At 32.4% G+C, this 18583-nt stretch overlaps 1 protein-coding gene across 1 annotated transcript in view; it reads left to right on the forward strand.

The window, feature by feature from the left end:
* LOC139483021 (uncharacterized) overlaps positions 1-18583 on the forward strand; it is a 136689-nt gene that overhangs the window by 48133 nt on the left and 69973 nt on the right. The window contains exons 48-67 of the mRNA XM_071267050.1: positions 752-915; positions 1259-1432; positions 1700-1912; positions 2405-2447; positions 3650-3813; positions 4060-4224; positions 5389-5598; positions 6865-6907; positions 7846-8018; positions 8273-8446; positions 8937-9146; positions 9727-9930; positions 10475-10645; positions 11959-12177; positions 13605-13647; positions 14280-14443; positions 16382-16555; positions 16972-17181; positions 17580-17622; positions 17895-18049. Of these exons, the coding sequence (XP_071123151.1) occupies positions 752-915; positions 1259-1432; positions 1700-1912; positions 2405-2447; positions 3650-3813; positions 4060-4224; positions 5389-5598; positions 6865-6907; positions 7846-8018; positions 8273-8446; positions 8937-9146; positions 9727-9930; positions 10475-10645; positions 11959-12177; positions 13605-13647; positions 14280-14443; positions 16382-16555; positions 16972-17181; positions 17580-17622; positions 17895-18049 (3116 nt within the window). The remainder of the gene's footprint in view (positions 1-751; positions 916-1258; positions 1433-1699; positions 1913-2404; positions 2448-3649; positions 3814-4059; positions 4225-5388; positions 5599-6864; positions 6908-7845; positions 8019-8272; positions 8447-8936; positions 9147-9726; positions 9931-10474; positions 10646-11958; positions 12178-13604; positions 13648-14279; positions 14444-16381; positions 16556-16971; positions 17182-17579; positions 17623-17894; positions 18050-18583) is intronic.

Below are 18583 nucleotides of genomic sequence, written 5' to 3' on the forward strand. Positions count from 1 at the left end.
CGGCGTAAAGCCACCAACGATCACTCAATCTTTAAATACAGTAAAATTTGTATTTAGATATAAGAAGATGTGGTATGATGCCAATGAGACAACTCTCCATTCAAGTAACAATTTGTAAAAGAATACCATTATAGGTCAAAGTACGGCCTTCAAAACAAAGTCTTGGTTCACAACAAACAGCAAACAATAAAGGGCTCCCATAATGACTAGTTTTAAACCATTCAAACAGGAAAACTAACGATCTAATCTATATAAAAAACAAGAATTGATTAACACTTATGAACTACATCATCAAATGACAACCACTTACCAACTGCATGTATGCATTTTAATCATGAATTTCAATCTCTCATGATCTTTCAAATTTAAATAAATCCTGTTTTATAACATCCTCTCCTTTCAGAAAAAAAAACCAAAAGAGTAAAAACACTCATCGTATAAGATCAAAACTTATGATCAATTTTATTCAAACATTTTATGAGAGGAGTCCCATATTGTAATAGATGTGCTTTATTTTCTTTTTTGTCATCTTATATTGAACCGAAACATTTGTCACTGGACATACATGAATGTTTTATTTAACTTGCAAAGAATCCAAGAAACATGTTGTAGAAATAGTGATTTCTACATTCAGAAAACAATTGAAATAAATATAGGGCAATATGAAAGATATAAAGATAAGAATTTGGAGCTGAATAAATGTAAGTAGATTTTGAACTATCTGGTATTAATTTTACATTTTTTCCCCCAGCTATGCCATCTATGACTTAGAGAGTGACCACCAATATATGATAGAGTTGAACATCAGTCTGTGTTTTGAATCATCAGAACCGTGCATGTTTACACAAGCAATATTCTCCAACACTAAACTTACAAAGAAACCTTGTGATTGGCAGACTGGATTTGTTAATCCAAGTAAGAGTCTAACAACTTTTTCTGTCTGTTTATTCAGATCAGCCTAAAATACTGAATATAATACCAGTCACTACTATAAAATCTGGTATCATTGGTGTATATTTTTGAAGAAAAAAAAATAAAATATCTATGTAAATACTGTTATTTGACCAAGTAGTAGGATTTTGAAATATCAAGTCTAATTTCAAGTAAACATATGTTAAATACAGACATTTAACAAAACATTTGAATTATCATTTTAAAAGTTGTTTAGAATTAAATGTTGATACTGGTATTTTTGAGAACATCAGAATTATGGTTTTATGTTCCAACAAATTTGACCACTATTTCTAATTTTTGACAGAGTTTTCTGTGTCAGAGTGGAAAAAGGAGCATGGCATTGATCTAACCAGTGCATTATCTCCGATAGAGATCTCTAAACTGAAGGAGACATTAGGTATAGCTCCATACCTCAGTGACAAAGCTTGTCAGAGATATAACTCTCCTTACAGTCCACCTCTCAATGGGTGGAGAACAGGTTAGTTTAAAACATAATTTTGACTAAAATTACTTCTACAGAGCACCTAGAATTTGACTGGTTTTGTTTTAAAATTTTAACATGGATTTCTTTTGCTTTTTTACCCTCTGATTGCTGTAATTGTATCATTCTATTTAAACTTATAAGCCAAAACGGACTCATATTTTTCCGAATTACATTGTACACAATATATTGGGAAGATTCTTATTTATAGAAAACATGCACAGCTATGGTAAACTTGATACAAATAACATAACTATTTTACAGAATGTAGTACCCACATGTCTGAGTTGAAGGCTCTACCATTCAATATAAACTGTTATATTGACCAAACCTGTACAGATGTCCAGTGTTGTATGGATATAGGACTGCTCAGTACCTCCATGGAGGCAGAGGTCAAGATAGATCCATGTGACTTCATGTTGACAGTCAGGATAGAGAAGTTGACCTTTGAACTGACCTTATTCGATTACCAGTGGGGTGAGTAAAACCTAATTGGTTTTGCATACAAATAAATAAAAAAGTTTGACCGTTGGTTTTCCTGTTTGAATTTTTTTACACTAGTCATTTTTGGACCCTTTATTGTTTGCTGTTGGATGTGAGCCAAGGCTGTTGAAGTCCATACTTTGACCTATAATAGTTAACTTTTTATTCATAGTGACTTGGATGAAGAGTTGTCTCATTGGCACTTATACCACATCTTCTTATTTATCTTGGGTTATATATCAATGAGACAGCAACTGTCGAACAGAAAAAGTAAAAGACATATAGACATTTCAACACAATTAAAAGTTAACTTAATTTCTCATAGACCATTTTATCATTCCATATATACAAATAAGATGTTCAAGGGATAAAAAAATATTTCAAAATTATCAAAAGTTTGAAAAAATTAATGAAATTTAAGGCAATTGTAAATGTCCCTTTATTGCTATGTTTATGTCATCTTTAATTTGTGTAATCTTCTTTCAGGAAAACAGGAATATTTTGACCTGTATGGAGTTATGCTGATAGAGTAAGTCTATACATTATTATTTTTTTTATTATACCCCCGCTTTAAAAAAAGGGGGGTATAGTGTTTTACCTCTGTCTGTCCATCCTTCCATCCTTCCGTCAGTCCGTCAGTCTGTCAGTCCGTCAGTCTGTCAGTCCCATGAATATGTTTTGTTGCATTTTTCTCAGGAACTACAATACAGAGAAATTTGAAATTTGGTTTCAGGGTTTATATAAGTCAGCTATACTGTGTGATGCGTTTTCAGATTCATCACTGAACAACTTTCTCTTTACTGAACACTTGTATGATTTAACACATGATAGCCAAGTTGAAAATTTTCATCACATTTTTCTCAGGAACTACAATACAAGGATTTCTGAAATTTGGTTTCCGGGTTTATAGAAGTCAGCTTTACTGTGTGAGATGTTTTCAGAGTCATCACTGGACAACTTCCTGTTTACTGAACACTTGCATATTTTTACACTATTAATATTATCTACTTGTGGTGGGGTATCATCAGTGAGCAGTAGCTCTCAGATTCACCTGTTTTTTTTCTATCTTAAGTAAAACTTTTAAAACAGTTGGTTCTTTATGTTTATATTAGTTTTCATTCTTTCTACTGAACCACAATATTTTGATATTGTCTGAGGCAATAGACATCAAACAGCCATTCATCACCATCATCATCTGGTCTGAAGTAGATGTAACATGACCCAAGACATACAGTAGTGTGATTTTTCTTGTAAATTAAGGAAATGTACTTGCAATCATCTTGCATTGATCCTTTAGTTTTAGAATAAATATTTGTGATAGACCATGGATAATTGGTAACAAACTACTGTCTTATAGTCATAATATATGAGTGCATGTCTGTCAGATACTGTGGATTCATTTATTTTCGTGGGTACCAATTTTCGTGGATTAAGGAAAACTAACACTTTCGTGGATATTTAATTTCGTGATTTTGCGAATGTCTGCTTATAAGCCAATGTAAAATTTGCAATTCGTTGAACATTTGAATTCGTGGTTAACCTGCACCCACGAAATCCACGAAAATTGGTATCCAACGAATATCAATGAATCCGCAGTAGCTTCTAGGACACACTTACAAATTTATGCATTGTTTGTATTTTCTTTATTAGACTTATGTTTTATATGTAGGAGATAATTTAAAAAAGAAGTGATCTTGCATTTTCTTTACACTGACTGTATTTTACTAACAGATTTTCCATTGACAACTTGTATGAAGAGAAGAAGTACCTAATCAATATGAACCTAACCAACAGTTTTGAAGCCAGCGGTGCTGTTGAGTCTCATGTGGTTATCTTTGAGAATCATTTACTACCTAAACAGGCTTGTCAATGGAAGTCGGATTATTTCATCAATGGTAATAAACATATGTTTTCTTGAAATGAATTCTCAATTTTTTAACACATGTTTAATAAAGACTTTGAATCTCATAGATTCATAGATAAGTACCTAAATGCATAAAAAAGATGCTCTTAAATCTTTTGAACCTTTCTAAACAATTTTTTTTGTCTTCATGAGAAAATTAACCTAGGTTTAGTAGGATTAATAAGAAGTATTTCTTAAGCATTTATTCACTTACAAAAGTATTTTTGTTATTTTCTAGGATTTTCCCTGTATAGTTGGTTATCACACAGGGGGTTTAAGCCTACAGATGCCCTACCAAAGTTCATGCTGTATCAGCTCTATGAAGAGACAAACCTGGCTGCTTACTTCCTAGATAACAAATGTGACAGAGGTGTTCATCCTTATAATAATGGATGGTCGCAAGGTAAGGATATGGTCAGTTCAGGTAGTTGTCCCTTATAATAATGGATGGTCACAAGGTAAGGATATGGTCAGTTCAGGTAGTTGTCCCTTATAATAATGGATGGTCACAAGGTAAGGATATGGTCAGTTCAGGTAGTTGTCCCTTATAATAATGGATGGTCACAAGGTAAGGATATGGTCAGTTCAGGTAGTTGTCCCTTATAAAGGATATGGTCAGTACAGGTAGTTGTCCCTTATAATAATGGATGGTCACAAGGTAAGGATATGGTCAGTACAGGTAGTTGTCCCTTATAATAATGGATGGTCACAAGGTAAGGATATGGTCAGTTCAGGTAGTTGTCCCTTATAATAATGGATGGTCACAAGGTAAGGATATGGTCAGTACAGGTAGTTGTCCCTTACAATCATGGATGGTCACAAGGTAAGGATATGGTCAGTTCAGGTAGTTGTCCCTTATAATAATGGATGGTCACAAGGTAAGGATATGGTCAGTACAGGTAGTTGTGTTTATAATAATGGATGGTCACAAGGTAAGGATATGGTCAGTACAGGTAGTTGTCCCTTATAATAATGGATGGTCACAAGGTAAGGATATGGTCAGTTCAGGTAGTTGTCCCTTATAATAATGGATGGTCACACGGTAAGGATATGGTTAGTACAGGTAGTTGTCCCTTATAATAACGGATGGTCACACGGTAAGGATATGGTTAGTACAGGTAGTTGTCCCTTATAATAACGGATGGTCACACGGTAAGGATATGGTTAGTACAGGTAGTTGTCTAACATAAAGCCAGAGATGCCCTATCAAAGTATGTCATAAAATGAGGAAGAAATCTGTTTGATGTATGCCATATAAGTTGTTACCTCCTTTCCTCTTTTAATAGTTATGTAAGCCTGAAGATGACTCAAAAGTTTGTACCAGATATATGAGAAACCAAATGCCACTTTGATATAGTGTTGGAGCTCTTTATCTGAAGTGTAATGTTTTTAAAAAGTTTAATAAATATAAGACTTAAGATGGTCTGTTTTTTTCAATGATTTTTGCTGGAATGTTTTGTTTTTCAAATTTTCTTCAGTATTTGGTTCAGTGGATAACAATAAAACAGAAGATAAACCTTTTGGCATTATAATCAAAAGTACTGTATTCTATTTTAATTACTTTCAGATTGTTCAATGAACCTGACCTTGCCAACCTTGAAACCAGAGTTAGCCTGTCACATCTCAGATATCTGTACTGGTCTGACCTGTTGTAGCTATAACCAGTTCTTACAACAAACATTTGAAGTAATGTTCCAACTGGATCCCTGTGAGAACAGACTCAGTATTGGTATAGAGAAGACTATGTATAACAGAACATTAAATGACTTTAAATGGGGTAAGCTGAGTAGGGATTCCAACCATTTGTGGGGGGAATACTGTGAAAGTACTTTTATTCGTGGGGTACCAATTTTCGTGGTTTTCGTGGGTGACTTTATCCACGAATTTAAGTGTCCAACGAAATAAAACAACCAAAATCAAGTCATGGAAAGATATCCATGTAGATGTAAGTTTGACTACTGTAATGATCTAGAGAATATATTGAAAAAACGCCAAATCTGAGAATACTATAATAGTAGTCACAGGGCAAATGAACTATGAACTACTGTACAACTGCATGCAGGATTATATCCATTTAATCTTAAATAACCTAAACTGTACAACTTTTATCTTTTAATACTCATACAATATTTTTGATCGATGGAAGTCAGATTTCCGGTATTGATATGCTAGTATGATAAAGTGTTCATTTTATATCCTCACAGTTCTCGTACCTATGGGAAATAATAATTTTATGTTGGGCTTGATTTTGATAAGAAATATTTTACATTTCAAGATATGTTTATAGCATTTGATTATGTTACTGTTTTCTTTAGGTGACATGTTTATGGCCTAATTAACACATTTGATGGTCTTTAATCTGTTGATCACTTTACCTTGAGTTAATAAGTGTTGACACTACGATTTATACGGGTCACTGTTTACTTAGCAATTTCCTTCAATCCAGACTAAGTGTAATCGTCGTTTCTAAGGCTTCAATTTTTCATTTTTTTTTTAGAAAACTTAAATCCACGAATTTAAAAACCCACGAACATGTAAATATTCCTGAAACCACGAAAATTGATACCCACGAATTAAAGTACTTTCACAGTAATAGATGATAAACTTTTAGTGGATATCGGTTAGACGTATTCAAGATAAAACATTTGCTTTAAGATCTAATTGAATTGGAGTTCTGATTTATAAAAGACAAGAGTCCCTTTGAATGAGTATGCTATTGTAGTCTTATACTATTTAGTATGTTAGCTCTCAAGCTAACATCCAACTTGAAGATATGTGATCTAATTTGGATGCCTCAAGTTCTCTAGAAAAAAACCTCTAAAAATAAAAAAATGATTTGTCTTTGGTCAGGTCTCTCAGAACGAGGGCTATAATGCTACCACAAGACAACACAAGACAACATAAGAGATTGTCAAAGTTAATTAGGGCTGTTCTATTAATACAGACATGGTATCCACAGAAGGGATTTTGAAAACAGGGTGATCACCTAAAGAGACAATTTTAGAAATTCCTATACTTTAGATTGTTTTATTTTTTTTTTCAGGTGAAGATAATTATTTCAGCATGCAAGGCATTGTCAGAGTAAGGTAAGTGTAATATTTGTGAGGTTAAAAGTTTTTTATGCCCCATTTATGGGCATTATGTTTTCTGGTCTGTGTGTCCGTCCGTCCGTCCGTTCGTCCAGCTTCAGGTTAAAGTTTTTGGTCGAGGTAGTTTTTGATGAAGTTGAAGTCCAATTAATTTGAAACTTATTATACATGTTCCTAATGATATGATCTTTCTAATTTTAATGCCAAATTAGAGTTTTTACCCCATTTTCACGGTCCACTGAACATAGAAAAGGATAATGCGGATGGGGCATCCGTGTACTAGGGATACATTCTTGTTTTATATGTATATGAACTAAGAACCTTTTAAATATTATCTCATTTGAATGGGATGGTCAGTAAAAAATTTATATTTTTTTGGATGGAACTTGGTTGGATGTGTAAGGAAAGTTAATTGTATTAGATATTAGAATTCACATTATATCAAAGTAGAAAAGATTTTACTATTTTTCTCCATCTTAATAGAATGCATTCATTTCACATTAAAACAAAAAATAGTATATCTATCAAAAGATAAAAATGATTCATCACATAGGTAAGAAAAAACTTGAACATGCTTTCATCAAACATGTCTTTTGGATTAAGATATATTAGAAAATATCTTTTACAAAATCTTTAGCTAATTCATAGTACTAAATAAAAGAGGAAAGATGAACAGTTGTATATTTCACCATTTGTTCTAGTATATTTGTTTTTCTTAGATCTAAACTCTCACTTCTTTTTGTAGCTTTTTGACTTTTTTGTGAAATTTTCTTTATGTTTTAGAAAATGTTTCCAGTCTTTTTTATGCAGCTTGGATTAATTCAATTTAAAGAGAGATAAAAGAAAAAAAAAAAAAAGAAGCAAGGAAAAAGTCATTTTAAGTTGCTTTTGGAAACTGTGTCTCACTAAGGATCTTTAATTTTTTTGGTTGATAGGTACAATATAGAGGACTTACAGACAGAAAGGATGTACTTGGTTAATATAGAGGTGATGTTCTGCTACGAGACTAACATTCCACAGTGTGACAGTGACAAAAAGTTCACAGTATTAAAGAATACCAAACTACCTAAACAACATTGTGACTGGTCAAGTCATTCTATACCCTCAGGTAATTATATTCTTGTTGTTGGACTAGAAGAATTTGAAACTACCCTAGACAATTATTTAACTTTTATTGTCTCGGGTTTTTCTGACAAAGAAAAACAATTAATTTTAACAAATGAACAATGAGTAAAGCCCATACAGCATAGTCAACTTTTAAAAGGCCTTGAAATAACAAATTTAAAACCAAATTTGATTTTGGCAGCAACAAATTAAGCTGCAGACTTCACTTTTTGTGAATTTTATACTTTATAACTACAGGGTTCTCTTTGTCCAACTGGTACAACGAGTATGGCCTAGCACCAGGAGCCAAGTTAGAGGACTGGATGATATCATACTTACTCAATGACTTAACTATCTCTTCATATCTCAATACTCAACAGTGTAGACGTAGTGACAACACATATACACCTAGTACTAATGGATGGAATAAAGGTAAGTATTCACAGAGGACATGCTGAGGGTTGATATGTACTCCGATAGGTTTGTTACATGATTAGCTTCTATTTCAGTGCATGATAGTGTATTCTAAGGTTGGAGGAAAGTTAGATTATTTTGTTTTGCAACCTTGCTATTCCTTCAGTCAAATTGTATTGACTATATAAACATCTGGGATATACAATCACTGAAGGTACAATGCTTTTGGTGACTTTTAATATATGAAAGAAATATGGGTTTGCAAAAAGTCTGCTTCTATAAAGTGTTGTGTAATAAAAGGAAAAATGATACATTCTCAAATTTTTCTAGGATTAACTACATTAGGCATACCCAAGATTTCATATACAAACATGTACCAAAAAGTGTCAAAATTAAAAAAGGGCATAAACAGAATATTGTAGATGAATTGTGGCAGAATTATATTATTTGGATGAAAGGTGAATTCATGAATAAATTAAAAAAAATGGTTTTATAAATCTTTTTTTAGCGTGCATCAAATCAGTCTCATTGCCCAGCATTCCTGATCCTACTTCCTGTCACCTGATGGATGACTGTACCAGTATTGAGTGTTGTGTCGATATGGATTTCATTCCAAGGTCCTTTGGATTTTACCTACATATTGATCCATGTTCATACGAGTTGATAGTAGGCATAGAGAAGTTCCGAAGAAACATCTCCCTCACTAACTACAAATGGGGTAGGTATTACATAAAAATGTTATATATAAAAATCTGATTGATGGATTGTAGTAAATTTTAAAAGTGTCTTGTTAGCACAGCTAGGACTATGTCACAGCAATTTCTATTGTCTAAGATGTCAAGAGATGCAAAAGATTCCAGAAGGACATTCAAACTCATATGTTGAAAATAAACAGACACCGCTTTGGCTAAAATAAAAAAAGACCAATAGACAAACAATAGCAGTGGCGGATCCAGAAATTTACATAAGTGGGGGCCCACTGACTGACCTAAGAAGGGGCCCGCTCCAGTCATGCTTCAATGATTCCCTATATAAGCAACCAAATTTTTTCCCAAAAAGGGGGGGGGGGGGGGGGCGGGCCCCCTGGCCCCCCCTTAAATCCGCCTCTGAATAGTACACAAAACACAAAATAGAAAACTTAAGACTGAGCAACTTTAACCCCACCGAAAACTGGGGATGATTTCATTTGCTCTTAGAAGGTAAGCAGATCCTGTTTCACATGTGGCACTTAATGTCCTACATGTATGTCATACAATTACTGATATTTATTCCTGACATTGTTTATATTGGATTTTTAGGCCAGAAAGAAGATTTATGGTTAGTTGGTGTGTTCCATATGTCCTTCACTATAGATGATTTACCAGGGGAGAGAATTTATGTTGTGAGCCTCAATATGAGTGAATGTTTTGAAGATGGTCAACCCTGTAATACAACTATAGTTCTTAACAAAACCAGATTACCTAAAGACTTATGTGTTATGGACAACAGTTACTATATTGCTAGTAAGTTTAATTTGTAAGAAATTTGAATAAAAACTAGAATTTTGGAGTGGAGAATATTTCCTGAAGACTAATGTTCAGTTATGTTGTAAGTTTGCCTATTGTCTAATGTGCTTATAATCTTAGTAGTTAAAATCATGAATTATATTACTATTAAAATAAATAACTCACAAAATGCTTAATCAATTTGAGTTCTTCCCTAGACATGGATAAACTATGTTACATTTTTCACACGCAAATAAAAGTTTTCAATTGAGACTAACTCAAGTTGTAGATGGAACAAACAATTTTTATGGTGAAATGTTGATGGGGAAAAAAAAAATAGTTGCCTCAATTTTTTTCAAGCAGAGCAATTAATCTGGATGTTTTTTTTTAAACCCAATAATAGTAAGTAAGTATAAAAACTAGATTTATATTTAGGTGTGTAACAAATTAAGTTACTTTAACTCCAAAAATAATAATACAATTTTAGATCAAATGTTTAATTAAAGTGCGTTGAATGCCCAAATTTAGTAAAGTGTTACTTTTATTCATGTTTTCATTTCAGACTTTTCACTAAGAAACTGGAAAGCTTCACACAATGGCATGGATCCCTATGCTTCTTTACCAGATTTTGGCAAATCATTATTGTTTGAGAAACTTGGAATCTCACCATATCTACAGCAGGAGGAGTGTGGGAAGAATACGGCCATGTTCAACCAGACTGTCTGGACTGATGGTACAATTTATATTTTATTCAATTATTGTACTCCTTTGGTTGTGTTTTATAGAATTTCCAATTTTACACATCTTTGGATTTTTAAATCATACTATTGCATTGTTCTGTAAATCATTGTAAATTTTTAATCTGCTATGGACATTAATATACAAGAAAGGTTTTGGCAGGTTTTACCTATTTTAGCTCACCTGGCCCGAAGGGCCAAGTGAGCTTTTCTCATCACTTTGCGTCCGTCGTCCGTCGTTGTTAACTTTTACAAAAATCTTCTCCTCTGAAACTACTGGGCTAAATTAATCCAAACTTGGCTGCAATCATCTTTGGGGTATGTAGTTTAAAAATTGTGTCCTGTGACCTGGCCATCCAACCAAGATGTCCGCCACAGCTAAAAATAGAACATAGGGGTAAAATGCAGTTTTTGGCTTATAACTCAAAAATCAAAGCATTTAGAGCAAATCTGACGGAGTTAAATTGTTTATCAGGTCAAAATCTATCTGCCCTGAAATTTTCAGATGGATCCGACAACCGGTTGTTGGGTTGCTGCCCCTAAATTGGTAATTTTAAGGAAATTTTGCTGTTTTTTGTTATTATCTTGAATATTATTATAGATAGAGATAAACTGTAAACAGTAATAATGTACAGCAAAGTAAGATCTAAAAATAAGTCAACATGACCAAAATGGTCAATTGACCCCCTAAGGAGTTATTGTCTTTTATAGTCAATTTTTAACAATTTTCATAAAATTTGTAAATTTTTACTAACATTTTCCACTGAAACTTCTGGGCCAAGATTATTATAGATAGAGATAATTGTAAGCAGCAAGAATGTTCAGTAAAGTAAGATGCACAAACACATCACCATCACCAAAACACAATTTTGTCATGAATCTATCTGCTTCCTTTGTTTAATATTCACATATACATTTGTACCAAGGTGAGCGACACAGGCTCTTTAGAGCCTCTAGTTGTTCAAATATTATGACTATTCTGATCTAGGATGTTGGTATTTGGAAATAGATGAATCTGAATTCAAGTAAAAATATTCAATACATTGAGTCTCATATGTTTTCTTGTCCAACACAATTGTCTTAACTTAGCTTAGACAAATTTACAATAAAACTTATAAGAAAAAATAATTAAATTCAGGATTCTGTCGCATTTTTTCTTAGATCTTCATTTATTGTTGAAGAGATTTAAATGATGATAACATCTATGTAGTCATACATCATTTCCAAACGAATTTTTAAACTTCACATTTAAATTGTGATAGGCATTTTAGAATTCAGCAACAGTTATATGATTAAAAATGAATTTCAGCCTGTCCTCTTAACACTACTGTATCCTGGACGTTGACACATGATGTTGGAATTCCCTGTCAGATTACCTCCCTTTGTACTGGCATGGAGTGTTGTCTACATGCTGTCCAGTTAGACAGAGACTTCCAGACCAGAGTTATAGTGGACCCATGTCAGTTTGTGGTCAGTGTTGGAATAGATAACTTCATCCACAATATATCTTTGGCCAAGTATGAATTTGGTGAGTCTTTTTGAAGAATGTGTTTAAACCCTTTCAACGCTATACACGGCATATGCCGCGATGACATACGCCATCCGCCACTGCTATTCGCGGCATATGCCGTGATGACAAAGGATTTTTCATAAGGACTCTTAAACCATTCGGTTTTCATTCGGGTCCTCTCTAATTTTTCCTTGTATGAATCGAGGATATGCAAGGTCTCATTTGCGCTTGAAATCCCGGCAATTTTTATTGTAAAATCATGCAGTAGAAGGAAAATTGAAGGAAAATAAAAACAAATATTTTGACAAATGCAAATGGCAGAAATTGGAAACGAAGCTGTAAATATGGAAATATTTCAGCATTTCTATGGCGAAACTGATGACGAGAATTAGTTAAAAGGTTTCTTGTTATCTCAATGTGTTTATTACATTCAATTCATGTGGGAAATATGATTTGATCGACCATTACGAGACGTAGAAAAAGGGGGGAAAACGGAGGTTGACTGAAAATTTTGAGGACGGAGCCACTGATTTGTGCCATGATTACATAATACGTTGTGTATGGTGCAATACGCTACGGAATCGAGCAATTGGTGTCTTCTTTATTATATGGCAGATAAAAAAAACAAAATAGATGAAGACGAAAAGTAGTTTTTATTCAAAATTCAACACAAATGTAACAAATTACACCTTTTACCTGTTAATTACCTTAAAATGCAGGTAACCTGATAAAAATTTTACTGAAATAACTGCCTAACATTACAGTTCATACTCTCCTGAGCATTTTTCATGCAATAACTTTTTCTGTATCTCTTATAATAAAAAAGATACAGCAGTCTGAAAAGGAATATACTGTTCTAATGAATGAACACAAAAAAAATGCAGCAGCAGCAGCCATTTTTTTATTTTTTTTGTGTAGCGTTGAAAGGGTTAAGAATGTTACTGAAAATCAGAAATCCATTATTCAAAACACATGAAAATAAATATTTGAAACCTCATGTTATTTGTTTATTTATTTTTGACAGAATTTAACCATCAAATATTAAGAAAGTTTGATATTCCAGTTTAATTATCTCCCCTGAATTACAAACAATTATAAAGTTATCTCCCATTGCACAGATTCTTTGGATTTTTTTTAACAATATTTTTCAACTGTACTTTTAAAGTATATGTAAAAGAATAAGAATAAGAATGTATTTTCAATCTTATGATAAGAAATCTTTGTTTTGTTTCAATATTTGCAAATTAGAATAAAAAGTCATGGTACTAATAAATAAGGTTAAGGTTAACAAAATATCAAAGCTTCTTTAGATGTTCTGCTTTTTGCTTGGTTTAACATTGTTGAATATTACTATTAGGTATTTACATGTGCTTGTTATATAATTGAAAATAGATTTTTTTGCTTTGAAAATTTAATATTTTATTATGAAGTGATTTATGTTGTAGGAAAGTTGAGCCAGTTTTCTATAGCAGGAGTAGTTACTGTCTCGTGAGTATTAGTCATTTAATGTGATAAGAAAAATTAAGTTTTTATTTGAATAAAAACTACAAAAGAAATTGTGGTAGTGTTGAACATGCAATGTGTCTGTTAAATGAATGTTGATTCAAGGAAACTAATGTTTGCTTATATGTGTGCCTTCATATTATTGTGGTATTTTTATTCAAAAAGTAAAATCACAAAAATACTGAACTCTGGATAAAATTTAAAACAGAAAGTCCCTAATCAAATGGCAAAATCAAATGATATAACACATTAAACTAATAAATAACATCTGTCATATTCCTGACTTGGTACAGGCATTTTCTTATGTAGAAAATGGTGGATTGAACCTGGTTTATAGAAAGCTAAACCTCTCACTTGTATGACAGAAAATATACATTGATTCAAAAATTGAAATGATGGTATTCATATCTCACACAAAATCTGATTTGCTGGACTGAAGTCAACAGTAGTAGTCAGGTTGATACAATAAAATTCTGATTGCTTAATTGTTGTTGACAGGTATAGGTTTTAATCAAATTTAATATACAATGAAACCTTTATTGATTTTTACCCATGTGCACATGCAAAGTGTCTTCATAACAGACAAAATGAAAAAATATACTGTGACTTTTCTGCAGGTATGCCATAGAAAAGATAAGTGAAGAGCATTCCTACATGATGTCCATGAATGTATCAGTTTGTACAGAGAGTCAGGAATCTTGTGAACAAAACTATGTTATACTAGACAATGTGTTGCTACCAGTCCTACAATGTGACTGGGATACAGGGTTCAGTGTGGCGAGTAAGTAAAAAAAGAACTATGTTATACTGGATAATCGGCTATGTTGCAGATTTTGCTAAAATTTTGCATACAACCTTGGCTCGTTGAACTACAACTGAAAATCGAAAAAATAATACATTTATCTCTTTTATTATCTGAAATATTGCAGATTGATTTCTTTTAATATGGGTGAATATTTGTACAGAAAGCACATAAAATTGGCGAAAACCTTCTAAAACCTTCGGAAATTTATGTAGTTTTGAAAGAAAAATCTATGGAGTAGAATTAGAGATTTGGCGATTTTAAGACAAATTTTAGAATGTTTTTTGCCGATTTAATGTGCTTTCTATACAAATGTTCACCCATTTTGTAAGAATTTAATCAGTAATATTTCAAATGATAATTGAGATAAATGCATTATTTTTTCGATTTTCAGTTGGAGTTCATCGAGCCAGAGTTGTATGCCAAATTTTACTGAAATCTGTGATATAGCCCATTTACTGTAACTTGACCTTAAAGGAAATTCCTAATTCCCTGTCTTTAGTTTTTGGGGAAAGACGGCTTCAAGCCGTCAATTCCCTAATGGGGTTGGCCAGAGTATCATTCCCTCACGTCAATCATTTTGTTTTGATAGTTTGGAAACCCCCTCAAAATGTCATACTGAAATTGATGACAAGGAGAATTTGACTTAAATACATTTTTTACACATTTTCCTTCTGTTTATCATGAAATTATCGTATATTGAGCTTTCCCTTACACTATATATGTTTCTTTTACAGTCTGGAAAAATTAGTATTACGAAATATTCTAAATATATCTAACCTAGTGACGTCATTGTTGGAATGCCACACTACACAGGGATATCCTTTATTCAGAATCATTATAAAAATCATTCACAGTACTTGTATACTAATTTAAAATCCGTACTTGTTAAATATAAACCTAATGATGTTTGCTGTAGTGTAGATGATTCACACACCAACATGAAATGCTTGAATCTGAGGCTATAATCAGATAATATGTAGGTCAACTTTCGCGGTAAACAATGTCAATGGGGATACATGAGATTGGGGAGAGAAACGGCAGTTTTCATTGTTTCTGTAAAGTTCTCGGGATGATACGACATATGATACGGATTTTGCCATGTATTATTATCTATGTATCCCTGTGATGAGAGTTGCAATTGCAACTGGGAACTTTATCAATGGAAAATTAAAACTGAATAGATTTTTCAGTCCTCACTTTCTTGAGAATATTGTCACAAAAAATTGAGAATAGTCTTAGCCTGCCGTTCAGTTGTACATAATTAAAATTTTAAATATAATGTAGTAGTTGTTAAATTCAATTGAATTTTAGATAATTAACTCCCAACTTAAATCAAATGTTTTGATTAAGAAGGTGCAGATCTCATTGGTCCAAATTGTCTCTATGATGAATTCTTGACTAAGGAAATGTAATAACAATAAACAACAATTAGTTTCATTATTGTCAGCCTTTCTATATGTTCTAGCTGTTCTTTTGCTCATTCTTTGTATGTAGAATATCAAAAGATACCCCCCTAAAAATTGGAACAATGGCCGTCTTTTCCCTTCAGAGCTCTTCAGCTCTTTGATTATTCTTGTTCTTTCACATTTAACTTGGCACTTTTATGTTGTTTGTACCCTTGTTCTCATGGGTCTTGTTCTTTTATTTTCTGTGGTATTTTTCTGACTTTGTCAATATTTGTTGTTGTGATGTTATTCTAGATATTTTCTTCAAAGTTAACTCAAGTTATTACTCATTAGATTTTTCCAAAGCAGAATCAAAAATAAAGATCAATAGATAATTAACAATGCATCAGCTAAAATGCAGTGAATAAGGTTTAAAATAATTCATTACAACATATTTGTTAACATTTTTAATATAAAAAAAGTCATTCAATGCTAATATGGATACACATTTTATGGTTTCTACTTGTAGATTTCTCCTTGTCTGATTGGATGACAGATCACATGATACCTCCATCATCACAGCTCTCAGACAACATGGCCTCCAAACTATTCCAGTACCTAGGATTATCATACTACCTTAAATCGCCAGCATGTAGTCGATCCAGTAATCCTTATACACCTTCACAACAAGGCTGGAATAACTGTAAGATTTTTGGCAAACATACAAAAAATGTTTTATGTGTGTTCTAAGTATTGAATTAGTGGGCTGTTATCTCTCGGACTTGAAATAAAGTTTTAATGAATTTAAGCAGTGGTGTCCATTTCCAAAGCTTTTTGACCCATACAGTAGGATAAACTTTAGATATATTTTAAAAGAAAAAAACAATAACAAAAACTCAAGCTGTTAAATATTTTTGAAGAACCAAATTTCCATATGACATTAGACATTAGACATTATGTTATTTAACCAATCATGAGCCCTTATCTGGCAAGAGGCCAGATACATAACCATCATAATACAATGATTTTTATAAAACATGCAAGTTTTCAGTGAAAATACACAAGATTCACCTAGTTGTTTACCATGGCAACAATACTAATGAAGCTGTATACTTTTAGTATGTACTAGGAATGTTAGTCTTAGTGACCTGACAGACCCATTGAGTTGTTACTTGGACTACACATGTTCTACTGTGGACTGTTGTATTGATGTAGATAAAGTAGGAAAGACTTTAATGGCTTCTTTGTCAATAGACCACTGCCAACAGAAACTGACGATACAGCTAGAAAGACTCACTAAGGATGTGTCACTTCTTAACTATACATGGGGTATGGTTTTGTAATAAATATTTTATCAGGCTTTTTGAAGTTTATTAATTTTGCAGAATGAACAGTGTATGCTAAAACCTATACCGACATTGATTTGTTTTGAAGGACTCATTGCAAAATATTTTACATGTTACAGTTATAAATATGATTTGCACAAATAATATCAACAGAAAAAATGTAAACAAAATTTAGTTCATTTTTACCAAGCAGAAATTACAGGTTTCAATAACTGGTGTTGACTCTGGATAAATCATTTGTTAAAAGTGCTTCAATAAATATTTTGATTTGACTTGTTGACTGTAAAATCTGGTACCATTTTTAAGCAAGAGAGTATTTGTTTGTTTTGGGGTTACCTATTTCTACTAAGGAATGAGAATTAATTTTATTATTTGTTACAGGAACTCAAGAACAATTGAACTTGTTAGGAGTTCTCAGAGCAGAGTAAGTGCCATTATTTTATGAGATCTATTACATGAGCAGTATGGATATATTTAACAATTTATTTATTGAAAAATTCAACTTTGAACTGTAAAAATATTATTTAAGAAGCAGTGACATGTTTTCTAGAATACCTTCAGTAAAAAAAGCGAAAAATTACAATTATTAATTATTTTGTCTTGAAAGTTGAAAAAAATGTTAACATTATTTTATATCACCCTGGAAATGCCTTGTTAGTGAAATTACTATACCAAACTTTTATTTTTGTTTTCAAGTTTTTCAGTACATAACCTAGAATCAGAAGACAGTTACCTTGTGAATCTTGATCTACAAATTTGTTTTGAAACAACTGGACCTTGTGTGTTTAGTACATCTGTACTAAGTAATGTCAAACTGCCACAAACAAAGTGTGATTGGTCGGCAGGCAAAGGTTGGTGTATTACTGTTATTTTTTTATCACACTGTTATCATATTTTTAAAATTGGATCATACTTTTTAAATTCTGATTGAAAAATTTGTTTGCAGCATTTCTTGTTTCCTCTTAACAATGCAACAGTTGCAAATATTTTTTTTTTAATTAGCTGCTTGAACTGACACTGATCTCTAATGGTATTAAACATACACCAATCTTGAGGTGTTTTTTTTTATGAATGAGTTTCACTGGTTTACCAGAGGTCAATCTGTATAAGTAAATATAAAAAAGAAGATGTGGTATGATTGGCAATGAGACAACTCTCCACACACGACCAAATTACACAGAAATTAACAACTATAGGTCACCGTACCTTCAACATTGAACAAAGCCCATAACTCATAGTCAGCTATAAAAGGCCCTGAAATGACAAATGTAAACAATTCAAATGAGATCACTAACAGTCTAATTTATGTAATTTTTTTTAACAAAAAACAAATATTTAACATATCAACAAACGACAACCACTGAATTACAGGCTCCTGTCTTGGG

Source organism: Mytilus edulis, chromosome 7 (assembly GCF_963676685.1).
Source record: "Mytilus edulis chromosome 7, xbMytEdul2.2, whole genome shotgun sequence".
NCBI classification, from domain to species: domain Eukaryota; kingdom Metazoa; phylum Mollusca; class Bivalvia; order Mytilida; family Mytilidae; genus Mytilus; species Mytilus edulis.